The sequence below is a fragment of the Chiloscyllium plagiosum genome, chromosome 18, assembly GCF_004010195.1.
Source record: "Chiloscyllium plagiosum isolate BGI_BamShark_2017 chromosome 18, ASM401019v2, whole genome shotgun sequence".
Lineage (NCBI taxonomy): Eukaryota > Metazoa > Chordata > Chondrichthyes > Orectolobiformes > Hemiscylliidae > Chiloscyllium > Chiloscyllium plagiosum.
Window position 1 is genome coordinate 30,362,533 of NC_057727.1, and position 18,213 is coordinate 30,380,745.

At 39.8% G+C, this 18,213-nt stretch overlaps 1 protein-coding gene across 1 annotated transcript in view; it reads left to right on the forward strand.

The window, feature by feature from the left end:
• The window catches only part of cacna2d3a (calcium channel, voltage-dependent, alpha 2/delta subunit 3a), a 645,952-nt gene that overhangs the window by 469,441 nt on the left and 158,298 nt on the right, over positions 1-18,213 (forward strand). The window contains exons 27-28 of the mRNA XM_043708636.1: positions 14,762-14,823; positions 18,049-18,093. Coding sequence (XP_043564571.1) covers positions 14,762-14,823; positions 18,049-18,093 — 107 coding nt within the window. The remainder of the gene's footprint in view (positions 1-14,761; positions 14,824-18,048; positions 18,094-18,213) is intronic.

An 18,213-nucleotide genomic window follows, 5' to 3' on the forward strand; every position in this document is an offset into this window, starting at 1 on the left:
TCCATGTAATTTATTGAAACTTTTCTCCATTATGGGGTACCTGCATGGACAAGGACATTTGCACCAATAGCTGTAAAAAGTAACTCAGTAGCTATATTATAAATAGTTCATGAGCCCTTTAAGTAGCACTGGAGTTGGGTAAGGGTGTGGTTGGGATGGTCTGACTTTCATGCCTTTACTGTTATACTCCACAATGTGATGTTGACAGGACATAGCCTGGTGGGTATTATTTGTAAATGGCAGTGCTGACACTAATTTCACATTGTGCACTGGTTAATGTGACAATTTGATTTCCTTGCATGCTGCTAGCATTTGTTAGCTTCATGCAAGTAAACATCTTTGAAAAGTTGGCATCCAGCAGACCATTGGAGGTGAGTTTATTTTATTTCCCCATGTTAGGAGGCCACATAGCATCATAAAACAAGTGCTATGAAATAAGGATCCAATTTCTTCTCTGAAAACATTTCAAAATGACAGTATTTTCAAAGATCTCCTTTAATCCTTACATTTATTCCATCCCTGGGTATATGAAACTATATCTAATCGGAGATTACGAGCTTAATAATGATTGGCATGTCAATATGAAATTATTGCACAGATTGCTTGCAATTATTTCATTTTTTAACTGGTACAAGATGAAGAAAAGCAGCTTGATCTATGCCAACAGCAAAAGATTTTTTAAGTAAACATTATGCAAATATTCTACAGCTAGTGTTTAATACATTTGTTCCCAGTGTTTCCTTTCCCTCCAATACATCTATTTTATGTGTTCTACATTCTAATTTTTAACTCTAAGGTTAAAACTCATGGCACAGATAAATGAGAGAGATGGCTGGATGATTGGTGGGATCCTTGCGGATAGAAATGACTCTTTGTTTCTTATACTGAGCTTTGAAGTATCCTTGCAAGTAACTCCAGCAAGTCCACATTCACTGTGGCTGCCTAGTCCAACTGCATACTACCATATCTCTGTAACTTGGATGGTGTGCTGGAGGCCCATATGGCCTTCCCTGACCTACACTTTGCTAGTATCCTGCTGTTGAGCACATAATCTGTGTGAGTGCCGGGTTCTGAGCAGCAAGAGTCACACCTTAAATAATGGCTCTCTTCATCCAGTGGAGAGAAAATGTCCTGTGACCTGCTGTCCAATTGAGGGATGCTTGACACAGCTTCTAATAGCTAGAAGTAATGTATAGAATCCATTGACCCTGGAAACTCATTATATACAGCCTACTGGGCAGGTGAATGCTGAGTTGGGCTGGTTAGATGACTCACCTCTGTCCTCTGGAACTCTGTCCCACTTATTCTAGTGGCTGTTAAGCTCTCTGACCCTCATCTCTCATGTGCTGTCATGCCTACAGTTCCCCATGTCCCCTCCATGCCATGCACCAGCCATCCCACCCCCAACTCCTTTGTGGCCCCAACTGCATCTATGTAAACCTATCAACTCTCATATCCCCATGAGCTGCCTTCTTGACACACTGCAGTCCATCTGCTGTGGGTTGATCCACAACGGCATAAGGGAGGTATTTCCAGGATCGTGGCCCAGAGACAGTGAAGAAATGGTGATGTATTTCAAAGTCAGGATTCAACTTCATTCTCGTCAATCTGTCTACTGCAAATGCATCTGTCCATGACAACATTGATAGAGTGACTACTGCAAATGAAGTCCTGACTTTACATTTCGAATACCCTCTGAGTGGATGATCCATCTCACCTCCTCTAGAGGTCCCCAGTGATGCTAGACTTCAGCTGATTTAATTCAATCCATATGATATCAAAAAATGGCTGAAGGCATTGGACCCTGCAAAAACTGTTTCCTGCCATTATTCTGGTAATTGTACTGAAGGCTTGTACTACAGAACTTTCCCACACCCCTGGCCAAGCTGTTCCGGTACAACTACAACACTGATATTTAACTGACAATGTGGAAAACTTTCTAGGTAGGTCCTGCATACAAAACAAATCCCAATATGATCAATTACTACCCATCAGCCTACTCTTGATCATCAGTAAGAGATGAAAGGCATCATAACTATTGCTATCATGCAGGAATTACTTAGCAATAATCTGTTCATTGATGCTTAGGATTCCACCAGGGCAACTGAACTCCTGACCTCATTTCAGCCTTAGTTCAAACCAGGGCAAAAGAACTGAATTCCAGAGGTAAGGTAAGATAAGAGCCTTTAACATTGAGGCTGCCTTTGACTGAGTTGGCATTAAAGAGCCTGAGCAAACCTGAAGTCAGTGGGACTCAGAGGGAAATCTCTCTGCAGGTTAGAGCTGTACCTGACACATAGGAATATGGATGTGGTTGTTGGAGGTCAGTCCTCTCACTCTAGGACATCTCTGCAGGCGTTCCTCAGGATAGTTTTATAAATGTCTGCTTCATGAATGACCTTCCCTCCAAAATAAGACCAGACATGGCGGGTATTTGCTGATGATTGCAGAATATTCTACACTATTTGTGATTTTTCAGATCCCGAAGCAGTCTATGTCAAATGCAGCAAAAGCATTCGCACTACATAAGTGCCAAGCAATGACCATTGCCAACAAGAGACAATCTAGAAATCACTATGGGTATCAACAATATTACCATCACTGAATCCTCCATATCAATATTCTGATGGTTACAGTGACCAGAAACTCATCTGGACTCACCATGTAAGTACAGTGGATAAAAGAATATTGCAGCAAGTAACTCACCTTTTGACTCCCCAAAGCCTGTCACCATTCAGAAGTGTGATGGAAAACTCGCCACTTATCTGGATGAATGCAGTTTCAAAAAACCAAAGAAGCTTGATACATCCAGGATAGAGCAGCCAGTTTGATTGGTGCCATATCCAGAAACAATCACCCCTCCACCACCAATGGTCAGTAGCAGCAATGTGTACCATCTATAAGCAACAATGGTCCAGAAGTTCACCAAGGCTCCTTACCTGGACCTGACCTAGAAATATATCACCATTCCTTCAGTGTCACTGGTTCCAGGATTGTTCTCCTGAACAACATTGTGTGTGTACCTTACACAGTAAATTTTAAGATGGCTGCTCATCACCACCTTCTCAAGTGCAAAGAAAGATACACAGTATCTTTGCTGGCCTGGCCAGCAAAACCTGCATCCCATGAATAAATGAAAAAAAGTGCTTGCTTAGGATTATGTCTCCAAGGCACCCTTTCAAATATTCCTTATGTGAATATACACTGAAAAACAGTATAGTATTATCCAGGGGACAGTTGGGTGTAAATGCACTCCACTTATGCTAATGTTTGCTAATTTGTTTTCTGCAAAGAGCTGAGTAGAGCAGGGCCCACTTCTCCATGGGTGTCAGTTCTTTCCCATTGTTCACTGCCTTGTTCCAAAAGTAGAGAAGCAGTTTTATTTAATTTATGTGAAAAGAAATGTTACTGCCATATTTAAATTGTTGCCAACACTTGGGCCTTGATCTCCTCTATTCTGGCAGACTGCGACACCCCCACTGCGGAAGACAGCAATCACTTCTTCTGACAGCCTTATCCAATGAACTCCATGCCAATAACACAATTTTCTCAAGAGGCCTAGAACTTAAATCCTTTGTGGAAGAGACAGTAACTGAGTAACTGAGAGCAACATTCATAATTGCAGCACATTGTTACCCTATAAAAGCTGCTGTCCCTCCAACCACCCTTTGGCTCCAGTGCACTGAAAGAAAATTACCTGTTTCACCAGTTCAATAAGACTGTGAGCCTGCTTCCACAAAATTGAATATAACATTTCAAGGAAGCAGGTCACCGCCACCTTCTCAAGGGCAGCTGGGAATGGGCAATAAAAACTGACCCAGCCAACCATGCCCACATGCCCCAAATGAATTTTTGAATAAATGGACTTTAATCACTTATTTTGGAAGTAAGTGTGGCATCCCCAGACAGCTTGATACACTCTGCTCATAAAATTGTAGCCTGACACAATAATATCAGAGTCCCAACTGAAGCCAGTATCCCGTCACCAAGTCATCCTTCATTTACTGAACATAGTACTTGACACTGGCCCGGCTTCCTCAGAGCCAGCTCTCAAAGTGAACAGAACCTCTGATACTCCCGCTTATATCTGTCAGCCATGGCTCCCTGATTGGACCAGGTTAACAGCCCCAATCAGGGATTTCCTATGAGGTCCAGCTGGCTGACCTCGTTACAATGACTACATTCTTCACCCTCTAATCCAATTTTTTTTTGTAACCAATCATGGGGCATTTTTGCATTGGATCCATTTCCTCTGACTCAACCTCAGATATGGGCGGCGTATACTGGACCATAGCCCTAGTCTTGCACCCAAAGAATCTTGGAAGAAGAAAAAGAAGGAAGCATATGTCAGGTATAGACAGGCTAGATCGAATGAATCCTTAGAAGAGTGTAAAGGCAGTAGGAGTATACTGAAGAGGGAAATCAGGAGGGCAAAAAGGGGCATGAGCTAGCTTTGGCAAATACAATTAAGGACAATCCAAATGGTCTTTTCAAATATATTAAGGACAAAAGGGTAACTAGAGAGAGAATAGGGCCCCTCAAAGATCAGCAAGGCGGGAGATGGGGGAGATGGAAAACGAGTATTTTGCATCAGTGTTTACTGTGGAAAAGATATGGAAGGTATAGAATGGAGGGAAATAGATGGTGACAGTTTGAAAAATGTCCATATTACAGAGGAGGAAGTGCTGGATGTCTTGAAACACATAAAAGTGGATAAATCCCCAGGACCTGATCAGGTGTACCCTCAAACTCTGTGGGAAGCTGGAGAAGTGATTGCTGGGCCTCTTGCTGAGATATTTGTATCATTGATAGTCACAGGTGAGGTGCTGGAAGACTGGAGGTTGGCAAACATGGTACCACTGTTTAAGAAGGGTGGTAAGGACGAGCCAAGAAACTATAGACCAGTGAGCCTGACGTTGGTGGTGGGCAAGTTGTTGGAGGGAATCCTGAGGGACAGAATGTACATGCATTTGGAAAGGCAAGGACTGAATAGGGATGGTCAACATGGCTTTGTGTGCAGGAAACCATATCTCACAAACTTGTTTGAGTTGTTTGAAGAAGTAACAAAGAGGATTGTTGAGTGCAGAGCAGTGGACATGATCTATATGGATTTCAGTAAGGCATTCAACAGGTTTCCCCATGGGATACTGGTTAGCAAGGTTAGATCTTATGGAATACAGGGAGAACTAGTCATTTGGTTACAGAACTCGCTCAAAGGTGGAAGACAGAGGGTGGTGATGGAGAGTTGTTTTTCAGACTGGAGGCCTGTGACCAATGGAGTGCCACAAGGATTGGTGCTGAGTCCACTACTTTTCATCATTTATATAAATTATTTGGATGTGAACATAAGAGATATAGTTAGTAAGCATGCAGATGATACCAAAATTGGATGTGTAGTAGACAGCGAAGAAGATTACCTCAGATTCAAATGGGATCCTGATCAGATGGGCCAATGGGCTGAGAAGTGGCAGATGGAGTTTAATTCAGATAAATCCGAGGTGCTGCACTTTGGGGAAGCCAGTCTTAGCAGGACTTATCCACTTAATGGTAAGGTCTTAGGGAGTGTTGCTGAACACAGAGATCTTGAAGTGCAGGTTCATAGCTCCTTGAAGGTGGAGTCATAAATAGTTAGGATAGTGAAGGAGGCGTTTGGTATGCTTTCCTTCATTGGCCAGAGTATTGAGTACAGGAGTTGGGAGGTCATGTTACGGCTGTACAGGACATTGGTTAACCACTTTTGGAATATTGCGTGCAATTCTGTTCTCTTTCCTATCGGAAGGATGTTCTGAAACTTGAAAGGGTTCAGAAAAGATTTACAAGAATGTTGCCAAAGTTGGAGATTTTGAGCTATAGGGAGAGGTTGAATAAGCTGGGTCTGTTTTCCCTGGAATGTCGAAGGCTGAGGGTTGACCTTATAGAGGTTTATGAAATCATGAGGGGCATGGATAGGATAAGTAGACAAAGTCTCATTCCTGGGGTGGTGGTGGAGAGTTGTTTGAGGGAATCCTCAACAATCCTCTTTGTTACTTCTTCAAACAACTCAAACAAGTTTGTGATACATATTTCCCGTACACAAAGCCATGTTGACGATCCCTATTCAGTCCTTGCTTTTCCAAATGCATGTACATTCTGTCCCTCAGGATTCCCTCCAACAACTAGAGGGCATAGGTTTAGAATGAGAGGGGAAAGATATAAAAGAGACCTAAGAGGCAACATTTTCATGCAGAGGGTGGTACGTGTATGGAATGAGCTGCTAGAGAAAGTGATCAGGCTAGTACAATTGCAACATTTAAAAGGCATCTGGATGGGTATATGGAAGGGTTTGGAGGGATTTGGGTCAGGTGCTGGCTGGTGGGACTAGACTGGGTTAGGTTGGGATATTTGGTCAGCATGGACGAGTTGAACCGAAGGGCCTGTTTCCGTGCTACAGATCAGATTGATGGAATATTGTGACATACTGTCATTTTGTTGGAGCACACAGAGCAATAATAGTACAGGCCAAATTCTCATGGTCAGACACAGAGCTATGATAAGAGTCTGTTTCTGCTGTAATGTTGCCAGAAGATGTTGTATGGTGGTGGGCTCCAAATATACACTGATGGAGATAAACCACTGTACCATGGTGGAAAGAATTGGTGCCAAGCTCTGAGAAGTGTCCTTCACCATGTTAATGCGTGATGCCTCCTTGACATTGAGTACAATCTATTCAGTGAGCTTTCCAAGCTCATATACAAAGCCTTCTCTGGACCCTAGTCCATTCAAATGCTCAGCTTAGAACTGGTGTGACTTCACCCTCCAGTGAGCTGGTTCCTGCACGTTCTGTCAGTGAATTTCCGTGCTGTACATCTCTATGACTCTGTGACTCTAAATAAATTCTCTTCTTCAGGCAGTGAAGATGTCGAAGCTGTGACACCCCCTCGTGTCTATCTCAGAGTCCAAGGTATCTTTGACGCTAGACAAGGGGAGGACCCATTGGTTCCACTAGCCTTTCTGGCTGTTCTGAGGGGCTGGGTATGTTTTGCTCTTGTCCCATTTGTGAATTTGCAGCTTTCATGTGGTCCATGTGTTTGTTCAGGACTGCCTTACTTACCCGAAATTCGTACGTCACGGGATCTGACCTCGCGTCAGCCATGCCACTTACCCATGCAGGCCATTTCCGTGGATTTAGCACTAAAGTTTGTCCCCTGAAGTAAGCTGTCTCTTTCACTTAGAGTAGTTCCTGATGCCATTTCATCCTCCCTCTCCAGGTCTGGCAAGATCAGATTTAACCTGGTGCAGAGAGTTCTCCCTGTAAGCGACTCTGCTGGAGCTATCCCTGTAGTTGCATGAGGGGTGGTCTGATAATCAAATAGGAACCAGGTCAGTTTGCTATTGAGTGATACTATAAGTTGTTTCTTTAAGCCTGCCTTCAAAGTTTGAGCTTGATGAAGAGCTTATGCTTGAAACGTCGACTCTACTTCTCCCCGAATGCAGCCTGACGGGCTGTGCTTTTCCAGCACAACACTTTTTGACTCTTATCTTCAGCATCTGCAGTCCTCACTTTCTCCTAGTTGATCATAACCTTATTGCAAAGCCTCTTCCAAGGATGCCCATTTTGAAGAAGCTCTCCGGATGAAGAGCTTATGCTCGAAACAGCAACTCTCCTGCTCCTCGGTTGCTGCCTGACCAGCCATACTTTTCCAGCACCACACTTTTTGACTTCAAAGTTTGGACTGCTCTTTCTGCCAGACCATTGGACAATGGATTTTATGGAGCTATCCTTATATGCTGAATGCCATTCAACTTAAAGAAATACTCGAATTTCCTGCTGGTGAATGATGGCTTGTTGTCTGTGACTAACACTTCTGGGAGCCCATATAGTACAAAAGCTGCGTGCAGTTTTCCTATTATTCTCCCTGTGTTTGACAAATGAACTCTATGCATGTCCAACCACATTGAATAGGTATCCACAATAACTAAGAATGTTGAGCCCATGAAAGGACTGGCATAGCCAACATGTAACCAAGTTCAGGGTTTACTCGATCATTCCCACGAATTTGGGAAAGCTTTTGGCAGAATGTTTGTCCTTGTTGGCTCTCTGGGTACTGAGCTGAAAATGTGTTGCTGGAAAAGCGCAGCAGATCAGGCAGCATCCAAGGAACAGGAGAATCGACGTTTCGGGCATAAGCCCTTCTTCAGGAATCAGCCATTCCTGAAGAAGGGCTTATGCCCGAAACGTCGATTCTCCTGTTCTCTGGATGCTGCCTGACCTGCTGCGCTTTTCCAGCAACACATTTTCAGCTCTGATCTCCAGCATCTGCAGACCTCACTTTCTCCTCTCTAGGTACTGCCCCACCAATGCAGCTATGTGAGCATCCAATCCTGGACACCAGACATAATGTCTTGCCAACATCTTCATTTTCGATGACTCTGGTGGAGTTTAGCGATCTTTGCTCGGGACAACCACTCTTGCTCCTGTAAAAAATGCCATCCTCTACAGTGGTCTGGTCTCACCGGCTCCAGAAAGTTTCAGTTCTGGTTATGGTGGTCCTTTTGCTTTTCCCATCACCACCAGCTGTTTTAGTTTTGCCAGGATCTTTTTGCATCCACAGTCTGATTTTGTCCACAATGACCACAAGGGTGTCCAGTGAGTTTGAAACGATAACAGGGAGAAAGTGAGCACTGCAGATGCTGGAGATTGAACCTCTGCCTTTTACTACAATCAGTGGTAACTGAAACAACTGCTTCTGAAATGATACCAGAACCTAAATCTATAAAGGCTCCCCAGTATAGGTTCTCAGTCTAGCTGAGGTCTTAGGCAAACTTAAGGCTTGGAGTTCAGAGCGATTTTTTTTAAAGACTGGCTCTGTGATCACTGATACAGCCGTGTGGTATCAATCTCCATCAAAACCAGATGACCATTTAACTAGATGTTTATTTTGATTGATTCTGACTTGGATGTTGCCAAGCAATTAAACTGTACCAAGCCAAATGTAGGTGGGCTGTTTAGTCTGTGCACTCTCCTGGATACTGGCCTATGAGTTCTCTTCAATTCAGGCCTAGTGGGTCTCTTTTAATGTCTCGGGTCCACAACTACAATGGCTTGCTGGGCTAGATCCCGAAGATACTATTAACCGTTTGGCCAAAGCTTGGCTTTGTTTTAGTGGGTTGACCTAGGGTACCTCTGTTCAGGATATATCCTGAGTAAGGCTTTGCAATTGCCTTCACTCTCAAGTGGTGTCTTCCAAGTTCAGTTGACCTAGCGAGGGTGTCTACTTCCATCAGCAAACCCTGTAATTCATAAGCTCCACTTGCTGCATTTTGTAATGACCAAGCCAGTTGTAATGCCTGGCTTCAGTGAATAGGTCTTTTGCATGGTTACATCATTAATCCCATATATCAAATGGTCTGTCAGCACCTCATTAAGGGTTACACCAAAGTCACTTGCCTCTACCAGTCATCTTAATCTCATCAAAAATCCCATCGTGGATTCCTCTGGTTCTTGAATTGCTGAGTAAAACCGATAGAGTCTCAGAATTAGAGGAAACTTGGAGTTGTAATATTTCCTTGACTAAATCCACCAACTCTTGGAAGGTTTTAGTATCTGGTGCCTCAGGAAACATTAGGCTCTTAATAACCAAAAAAGCTGTGGGTCCCCAAGCTGTCAGAATATTTAGTCATTACTTTTCACCTGCGTTAATGTCAGTTGTCTAGAAAAGAAATTGCATTCTTTCCACATACTGGGCCCAGTCTTCGACAGCAGGATCAAGTGAGTCAAGCTTCCCAAATAATGGTATGATGCCAGAAATATTTACCCCAACTCAAAGCCTACTGTTGTGAGCAAATTTCTTCAGGAATATTTCTTTTCTCTCATCGCCACTGAAAAACTCCACAAAAGCTGGTATCCCATCACCCCTTATTTACACATGTATAGTACTTGATGTCAGCTCTCAGAGAGAACAGAAACTCTGACCCTCCTGTTTATTTCTGCCAGCCAGGGCTCCCTGATCAGACCAATCAGCGAACTCAGATTCAATGAGGTTCGTTACAATCACTACACTGACCTGATGTCATCCACATCACTGCCCCACTCCCTCTCTCCCTGTTGTATTGCTGTCTGTTTCTGCGATCTACAATGGTGGCTATTGTTTTTGGATACCTGAGCATTATAAATGAATTAATATTAAAAAGACACTTTTCTGAGATTTCATGTATTACAGAACATAAATCCAAGCACAAATCTACATTGGTATATTTCATTTCATTTTTAATACTGAAATGCTGCTTCCAAGTTTCAATGTATTGATTTATCACCCACTCTAAGCAGAAGGGCACTTTCCCTGATCTTTAACAATTCCTTGGTGGCAGCTCATTATTTTATTCTTTGTCAGCTGTCGTCGAAGCTGCATTGCTGTTTTCAGCAAAGCCAGGCTCCAGCCTTCTTATATGTCAGTTGCTTTCTCTAGTTTGCAGCTGCCCATCTCATGTCCTCACTATAACTGGAAACCTGCACATGGGTTAGGCATCCAGGAATTCAATGCTAGAAATATCTGTCAGCAAATGCTTTAGATTTGATTTCATTGTACAAGCACAAAAACAACCAGCATGTGATTTGTCGGAATTTTTAAAACAACACTGTTTATTCAGATTAATATAAATACACTGCCTATGAAGTAGTGTGTTGTAGTTCCTTTGGGTGTACTTGAGGGAGAGACGTCAACAGTTGAAACACATTTGTAACTCTAACTTGAATACCACTCAAAACATTAATGAGAGCTAATTTCTTATTTTAATGAGTGCACATTAGGATATAGTTACATGAATTTCCCCAGTGAACCATTCAATGCAATATAATATTCTTGTCTAAGAATTTCATCTTCACCTCTTGGATGAGGAACTAGCAGACTGGATGGTCTGGTCTTTACAAAATTCGCCTGATTTTTATTTCCATTAAAATAATTGAAACAAGCAAGTTCTCTAATGTTTCAGTTACCTCTTGCATCTGATAAACCTCTAATTCGTAACTTATGAACCATGTTATCTACTTATCAATTTCAGCTTTTTGTAAGTGCAATAACTTTACTTCTGCAGTGGATTTAAGTGACAGCAGTGAGAAATCATTTTTAATCAGCAGCTTATTTAACCAACACCACTAGCCACAGCACTTTCTAATAACCTTTCCTTACTGACCAGAGCCAATTCTGTATTACTTGTTGATCATAAAGTAAGAGAATTTTACTAAGTAAAGAAGTAACAGAACAGCAACAACCTCACAGTCCAGAGCATTATTGCAAAGGAACTCTGTTCTGTAGCCTGCTGTATGCTGGACTCTTTCAACTATCCTAAATTCCAAATGCCATGGTGTTAAGGTAGATTGGTTTTGTGTGATCTTCTCCAGGAACGAAATAACTACTGAGTAATGTAAGTTATGGTCAGTTCCAGCTGTGGCTCGGTGGTGACATCCTTGCATCTGAAGTTGATGAGGTCAAGCTCCACTTCAAGAACTTGAGCAGTTAATCTCTGCTGACACTTCAGAACTAAGAGTGTCCTACACTACAGGTGGTGGCATTCTTCACATCAAATGTTAAATCAGAATCCCGAACGTCACTTCAAGTGGATGTAAAATATTTCATTGTACTTTTCAGAGTAGGACACGGCAGATTTCCTGTGTCCTGGCCAATATCTAACTCTCAGTCAATGTTGCTGAAAAAATTAGATTATCCGATCATTATGACACTATTGTTTGTGAAATTGTTTTTGTGAACAAGTGAGCTTCCTCATTTCCTATCCTACAGGAATGACAATCCTTCAAAATGTACTTCTATAAAGTGCTTTTTTAAAATCACGTGGTCATTAAAACCTCTGTATAATCTTATTTCTAAATTTACTTAAATTATTTACAATGCTTACTATTAATTTTCAATGCAGCTTGTTTGCAATAATCTCAAACATTTGCCCTTATTGTTCATTGTGACTTACGTTACAGTTTGGATTATATATTTCTCTTCTGTCACTCTGAATATTCAGCCCTTCCTTCCTAGTATGTTTGGCATTTCTGTTGTATATTTTTCCCAGAATTGAAAATCCTCTATGGATTCCATTTGTTCTGCCCTCATGCTGCTTATATATTCTCTCTGAACTTTTCAGTCTTTTCGCAGTATATTCCATAAGAAATATTGAGGAAATGAAAAGCTTGTAAAAACATAGCCTGCATAAGTGTAATAGTGCTGATTGAATGGTGTTAATAGAAGCTGTTGCCAGTATTTTGGGGAGTAGTGTTAGATCTAGTCACACATCCAACTACCGAAGGGGTAGTTGACATTCCAATTCCACAGCATAGATATGATCAAAGGTGTTCAAATGAAAACTCCTGTCATTAATGACACATATTATATCCCTGAGGTTTGGCATTTATCTTGAGAGCCATAACAGAGAACTGTATGGCTTCATACATAAACAAACTCCACAAACATTGCCAATTTTGTAGGTCATATCTTAGAGTCATCACTATTTTCATGCTGGTATTAACCCACATACATAAAATGGTAATGCTGCCTTTTAAGCATTGTTCTTGGGATGTCATGCAAATACATTAAGCCCTCATCAAGTCATGCTTTCAGTGGCAAGTTCTAGCCTAATGTGGTATGTTACTTTAAAATGCAATATATTTTGTTTTCACACGATTTTTAAGAGATCTAAGGAGTAATTTTCTAGCTTTGTACAGTGGCTCATGTATTTTGAATAAATAATCAAATGTTTGGGCAAGCATAGCAGTTAAGTGATACAAACATTATGTGCCATGTACACATGTAAATTTCCAACACACATTCTGGTGGGCAAGATGCAATCAAGATTGGGAAATTACCCCTATAGTATACAGAATTAACAATGTTTGGGCTACTTCCCCATATATTGGAACATGCATACACCAGGGAAGGTGATGCAATGCCATCGCTAATGAAATGTCGTAATTGCATTGTAACAAATTTATATTAGCAATTTCCATTATGAATTGGGTATGTAAGTTTGTAATAGATAAAGATTGATAGGACATGTGTGCCAACATGATGTTTTGATAGACTTTAGAGCATTTGTTGCTGCATCATGTACATAATAAGTGTGTAACCTTTTGTCTAATCCTTCTGGGAATGCCAGAATTTTCTATTATTCTGATAGTGATTGGTTGAATGGTTTTATACAATCACTTTCTAAAAGACAAATACTTTTGCATCAAGGCTGACAGTAGTGCAGGCAAAATGTTTCTCAGTTGGACTTAATTATGAAACCTTTCATATTTAGACAATATATATTACAGTATGTTCATTCATTATTCACAATCATGTTGAACTTTCACCACAGTAGACAATCTATCCTTACAATTCTTAACACACTAAGCATCCCTGAGAACTCATATTAATGATATGTTGAATTGGAGGCAGATGTGGATAAAACAATCTTTTTACATGATCCATAGAACTCCCTAATGAACAATACGAATGAGTTAGAAGGGATGCCTTTATTTACATGCATAGATTTACCAAGAAAAATATTCAGATTTTGGAGCTGTTTAATAATAAAGCACAACAAATAAATTAGGTGTTGCATTAAAAATACATTAGTCAATGTATTTATTATTAATATCAGTTATTGCAGCTCAGTGAATCACCAGGAACTTTTTCCCCTTGATGATAGATTCTCATAATTAAGTATATATTCTGATACCTGATATCAGATATTCTGATTGGTCACACATGAAGAATATGCTTGGACAAGATCTGAGAGAGACGATGATACCGCTGCATTCTGTACTCCACTTTGAATGGACCTTTACAGGAAGGGAATAGGACGATACTTCAAGAAGTAAAAAGGGTTCAGTTCTGTATTGATTGTTTATTTATTAAAGGAACTGTGAGGGTACATTGATTTTGAGAGACTCAACATGCTTTTCTGAAAGTCCTTACTAATTTTTACAAGGTTAGGTTGTGAAAAAGCTATGTGTTTCCAAAATCTTTCCCTGGATTCAGAGATCATTACAAAGTACATATTGATGGCTCAATTTAAAGTTATTGGCCCACAATCAATTTAGCAATGCAAAGATACGTGACCAATATGTGTGGACAATGCAACACTACTACAATGGTCAGAGCCAATTTTTTATTGTAGGCCAGAGCAGTGGCCAACTGAAATGGCGTGGGGTTTATTTCAGTATGAAAATGAGGCCCCTGCACTCATTGCCACTGAACTGGTAAATTTATTAAACTTTATTAGATCTTGTGATGTGCCAGTTGTGACTGATACCTACAGTTTCTGATGGGAATACCAAACACTGTTCAATGAAGTCAAGTCAAATTAGAATAAAAATGCTCCTTCTGACTCTCAAAAATCATTTGGGATCCTGTTTGCTCCCCTTTTTCCACTTAGTCACTTTAAGAGCCAATGCAAGTGTGGTTCTGACATGAAAGAAAATTAGTAAGGGCCTTCAGAAAAATGTTGTTTGAAGACTTATGGGCATCTCGAGCTCAACAACTTTATTATAAAGAAGACCTGTACAAATTTTGTTCAGTCCTCAGGCAGTTGTGGAACACAATAGCTGTACACCATTGAAATCATTCCAGGTTTGAGATGCCTAGAAATTCAGGCAGTCACAAAGTATTAATATAAATATTAATTATACCTTTGAAATTTGAACAATGCACATCAATTATTGACAGATGCATTCATGACTGTATTATTATTTGTATTAAATCAGCTAGTTCAGCTTTATTCTTCTGCTTTTTACCAGCTGTAGGTATTCAGATGAAATTGGAGTTTTTCCAGAAGAAATTCTGGACTGCAAGCCGACAGGTGAGTTACTTATTATATCAGCATTCATGTTCCCAATTTTGCCGTAATAGATTTTGACTAGCTTTCAATTAACTCTGTATTTTTATATTATTTGTTTATTACATGTTGACTAAAATCAGTTTACATTTATTGCACATGTTAATAATAAAGGCTTTGTAATTTCCACAAAATTCTGTGCGACTTAGTACTTTAAATCAAGCTATTCAAATTAACCTCTACATGTGCATCATGACATGTGGCATAACAAGTATAAAATATTTTTATTTTAAATAATATGTAACATATGTTCTCAAAAGAAAAACACAAATTTAGTGCTGTGAGAACTGAAATAGTAGAATTTGCACAATAAATTGAATAGAGCATACATTAGGATATGATGTACGAAATGGCTCAGATTTTGCAGTCAGTAATAAAATTACAGCCCTAGCCATAAACTTCAATAAAGCGATTAACAAAGCTCTAATAATATCTGCTGCATGGATTTTACCTTGCTTGTTGCTAATTTTGTTTCGGCATCCAATCAAGAGGATCTCCAGTATCCAGCAATAGTGATTTCATCAAGCAAGCTAAACAATTAGTCTTTCTGAAGAACCCTCACAGAGACCAAACATTTCACAGACAGTTAAACATTAGGCTGGATTTTGCAGTCAGTGGCAAAACAAAATGCCTTTGACTTCAAAAATAGCCTCCTATAAGGTATAGCAATCTTGGTGGCATGAATTTACCTTTTCCCAGTGGCAGCTTATATCTGATAATAAGTTAAGAAAATATCCAGATGTCCAGTAATAGTGATGTCAGGAATCAAGGTAAGCAGCCAATAACATTGAAGCATTCTCAAAGACAGAAAACCAGAAAGTGAGTAGTACTGATCATTCTTCACTTTAAAATTTAAATATTCTGATAACAAACTAAATGTTTATGATTGGATGAGTACAGAATCAAAAATATTGTTCAAACTTTTAAAATATCAAAAATACCTGGAGCTTTATCACAACGCAGACATTTGACATTCCAGAAAGATTAAATTTGCTTTCCAGAGTCTATGAGGATGTTTGCTAGTAATTGTGATTATAGATACATTAGCTTATCAGATGCACTTTATTCAACAGGATACAACTTCTTAAAGGCTTTTTAAAGTGAAACTAACAATATGAGAATTGATTCAGTGATCGGGTAACCTCAACATGGCAATCTCTGAAAGATCATAGAATCACTGACAGTAACCTCAGAACTTCTATATGATATGTAAATAGTGGCTAGGATCATTGTACACAGAGGAAACTGCTCCAAATGCTTGCAGATGTGCTGCATATAACCTCTCTACCTCTTTACAAATGAATCTGAAAAATCAATGATGGTGTTCCACCCTCTCAACTTGAAACTGCCTCTGAGATACTGCCAGGCTCTTGATTTGTAGGGTGCGAGAGTTCCATTCGTTAAATTGCTGTATCAGAATAAGGACTAATTGCCATCTTTAAATACTTCAACTGCCTTACTGTCACTGCCAGGTGATTAACCATTGCCGTTAAAGGCTCGTCTCTGCAAAACCGCAAAAAGGTGGGAACTTGTCAGTGTGTCAGATTGCACATTGCATTCCAAATTTCTATACTTCCAGAGTAACCACTGCAGGACTGGGGAAAACCCTTGGTCTTTCATGCCCTAATTTTTCAAGTTTATTTCAATGAAAAGTATGAAGAAAGTGAATGGAAGTTTAATTTTTCATTTTATATAAAAGAAAATATTTTAAAATGGATTGGACTGAAAAAAGCAAAATATTTTATTTTTAGAACTGAGTAGCTAAGTTACGGAGGCTGGGAATGAAAAAAATTGGAAGAGAAACAAAATACCAAGGCACATTGAATTAAATAGTTGAAACATTTTATTTTTATTTAAATATTTTTTATTTTATTTTAGTTTGAGATTATTTCATACCACTTGTCTAATTTATTCAGTGAGTAATGGAGAAACACAGGTCAGGGAGTTCTCAGGTTCAACTCCAACTCTGTACAGATTAAGCTGACCTCAGCCAGGACAACAGTAGAACTTATACAATTGGATGCAGACCTGAACTCCTTTCCTGATTTATAGGAGCAACACCATCACCATCCCAACTTTCTTACAGTAAATATCTGTGTTCATCAATATGGAATCAAACTGTAAGATAGAAATATCTTGCTGACAATCCCTGTTCAGCCTCAAACATAAATTATGCCCACTTGAAAACATACCAGAGACTGTCTGGTCGCCTAGCGAGAGAGGAAAGAGAAAGCTAGCAAGAAGTCATGAAATGTATGTCTATATTATTCCAATGAAGCTGCTCCTGACATTTGAGTAGTTTTATTACTGAAATATTAGTCATTTTGTCAGTATGAAAATGCATGAACCAGAGCATTGCAGAACCATCTGGTCCAAAGTGATAATCATTTTCCTGGACTTGGCAGCAGTCTATGGGTTACATCTGACATTTTTTAAATGGAGCGCATAAACCTGTTAATAAAAGTGTCAGAACACCAATTCAAGTCTGTATTGTTGGAATTGTACAGGGAATGGTGGTATAAGTAAATGCTTCCTGATAGCAGAAAATGTGCTGCATAGGAACTCATTCTTTACTCAACAATGTTTTGTTACATTAATGAAAGACATATGTTTGTGTTGTACCTTAACAATCTCCATAGTATCTCAAAGCCGTTCACATGCTGTGAATTAGTTTGGATTGGAAAAACATTAATGTCAAAATGCAAAATTAAACTACTTTTGTATTGTAGTAAAATGTATGCAAAGTGGCCTGATACAATTGACTACAAACTAAAACCAAGCTTGCTGAGATTTTGTGAAGCTGTCAGATGGGAAGAGCAATACTTATTTGGTTCTCCTAGGTTATATAGCCTTAACAAATTCCAGAAAGCTTAATTTTAAGATGGAACCATCTACAACAACCCACTCATGAAGTACTGACACTGGTCTCAATATAACAAAATTACCTCAATCCTGAGGAAATGTGTTTGTATCGAAAAATTGGGGTGGATTTTGTGGGACACCTCCACCAACTAAAAACCTAGTTAGGCCCAACTCTAATCTGAACAGCTGGCCCACCTTCACACACCTCCCCTCCCCTCCCCCCCAATTAATGATGCAATTATATAGCATTTGGTACTTTTTTTGTGGGGACTTTTGCAGATACTCTGTCTTTGTTCATGTTGTTTACAATATTACTATCTCTTACAGTGTGCGTCTCTTGATGGAAAATGCACAATAAACTGTGATGATGAGGTAAGTATATTTCACCAACCTATTATTAAAATATATGGGCCTAGAAATCGGATTATACAGTACCAATCTTGCTGGTTTTTAGTACAGCAGTGTTTACCTAATGATATCTGCACACCAATT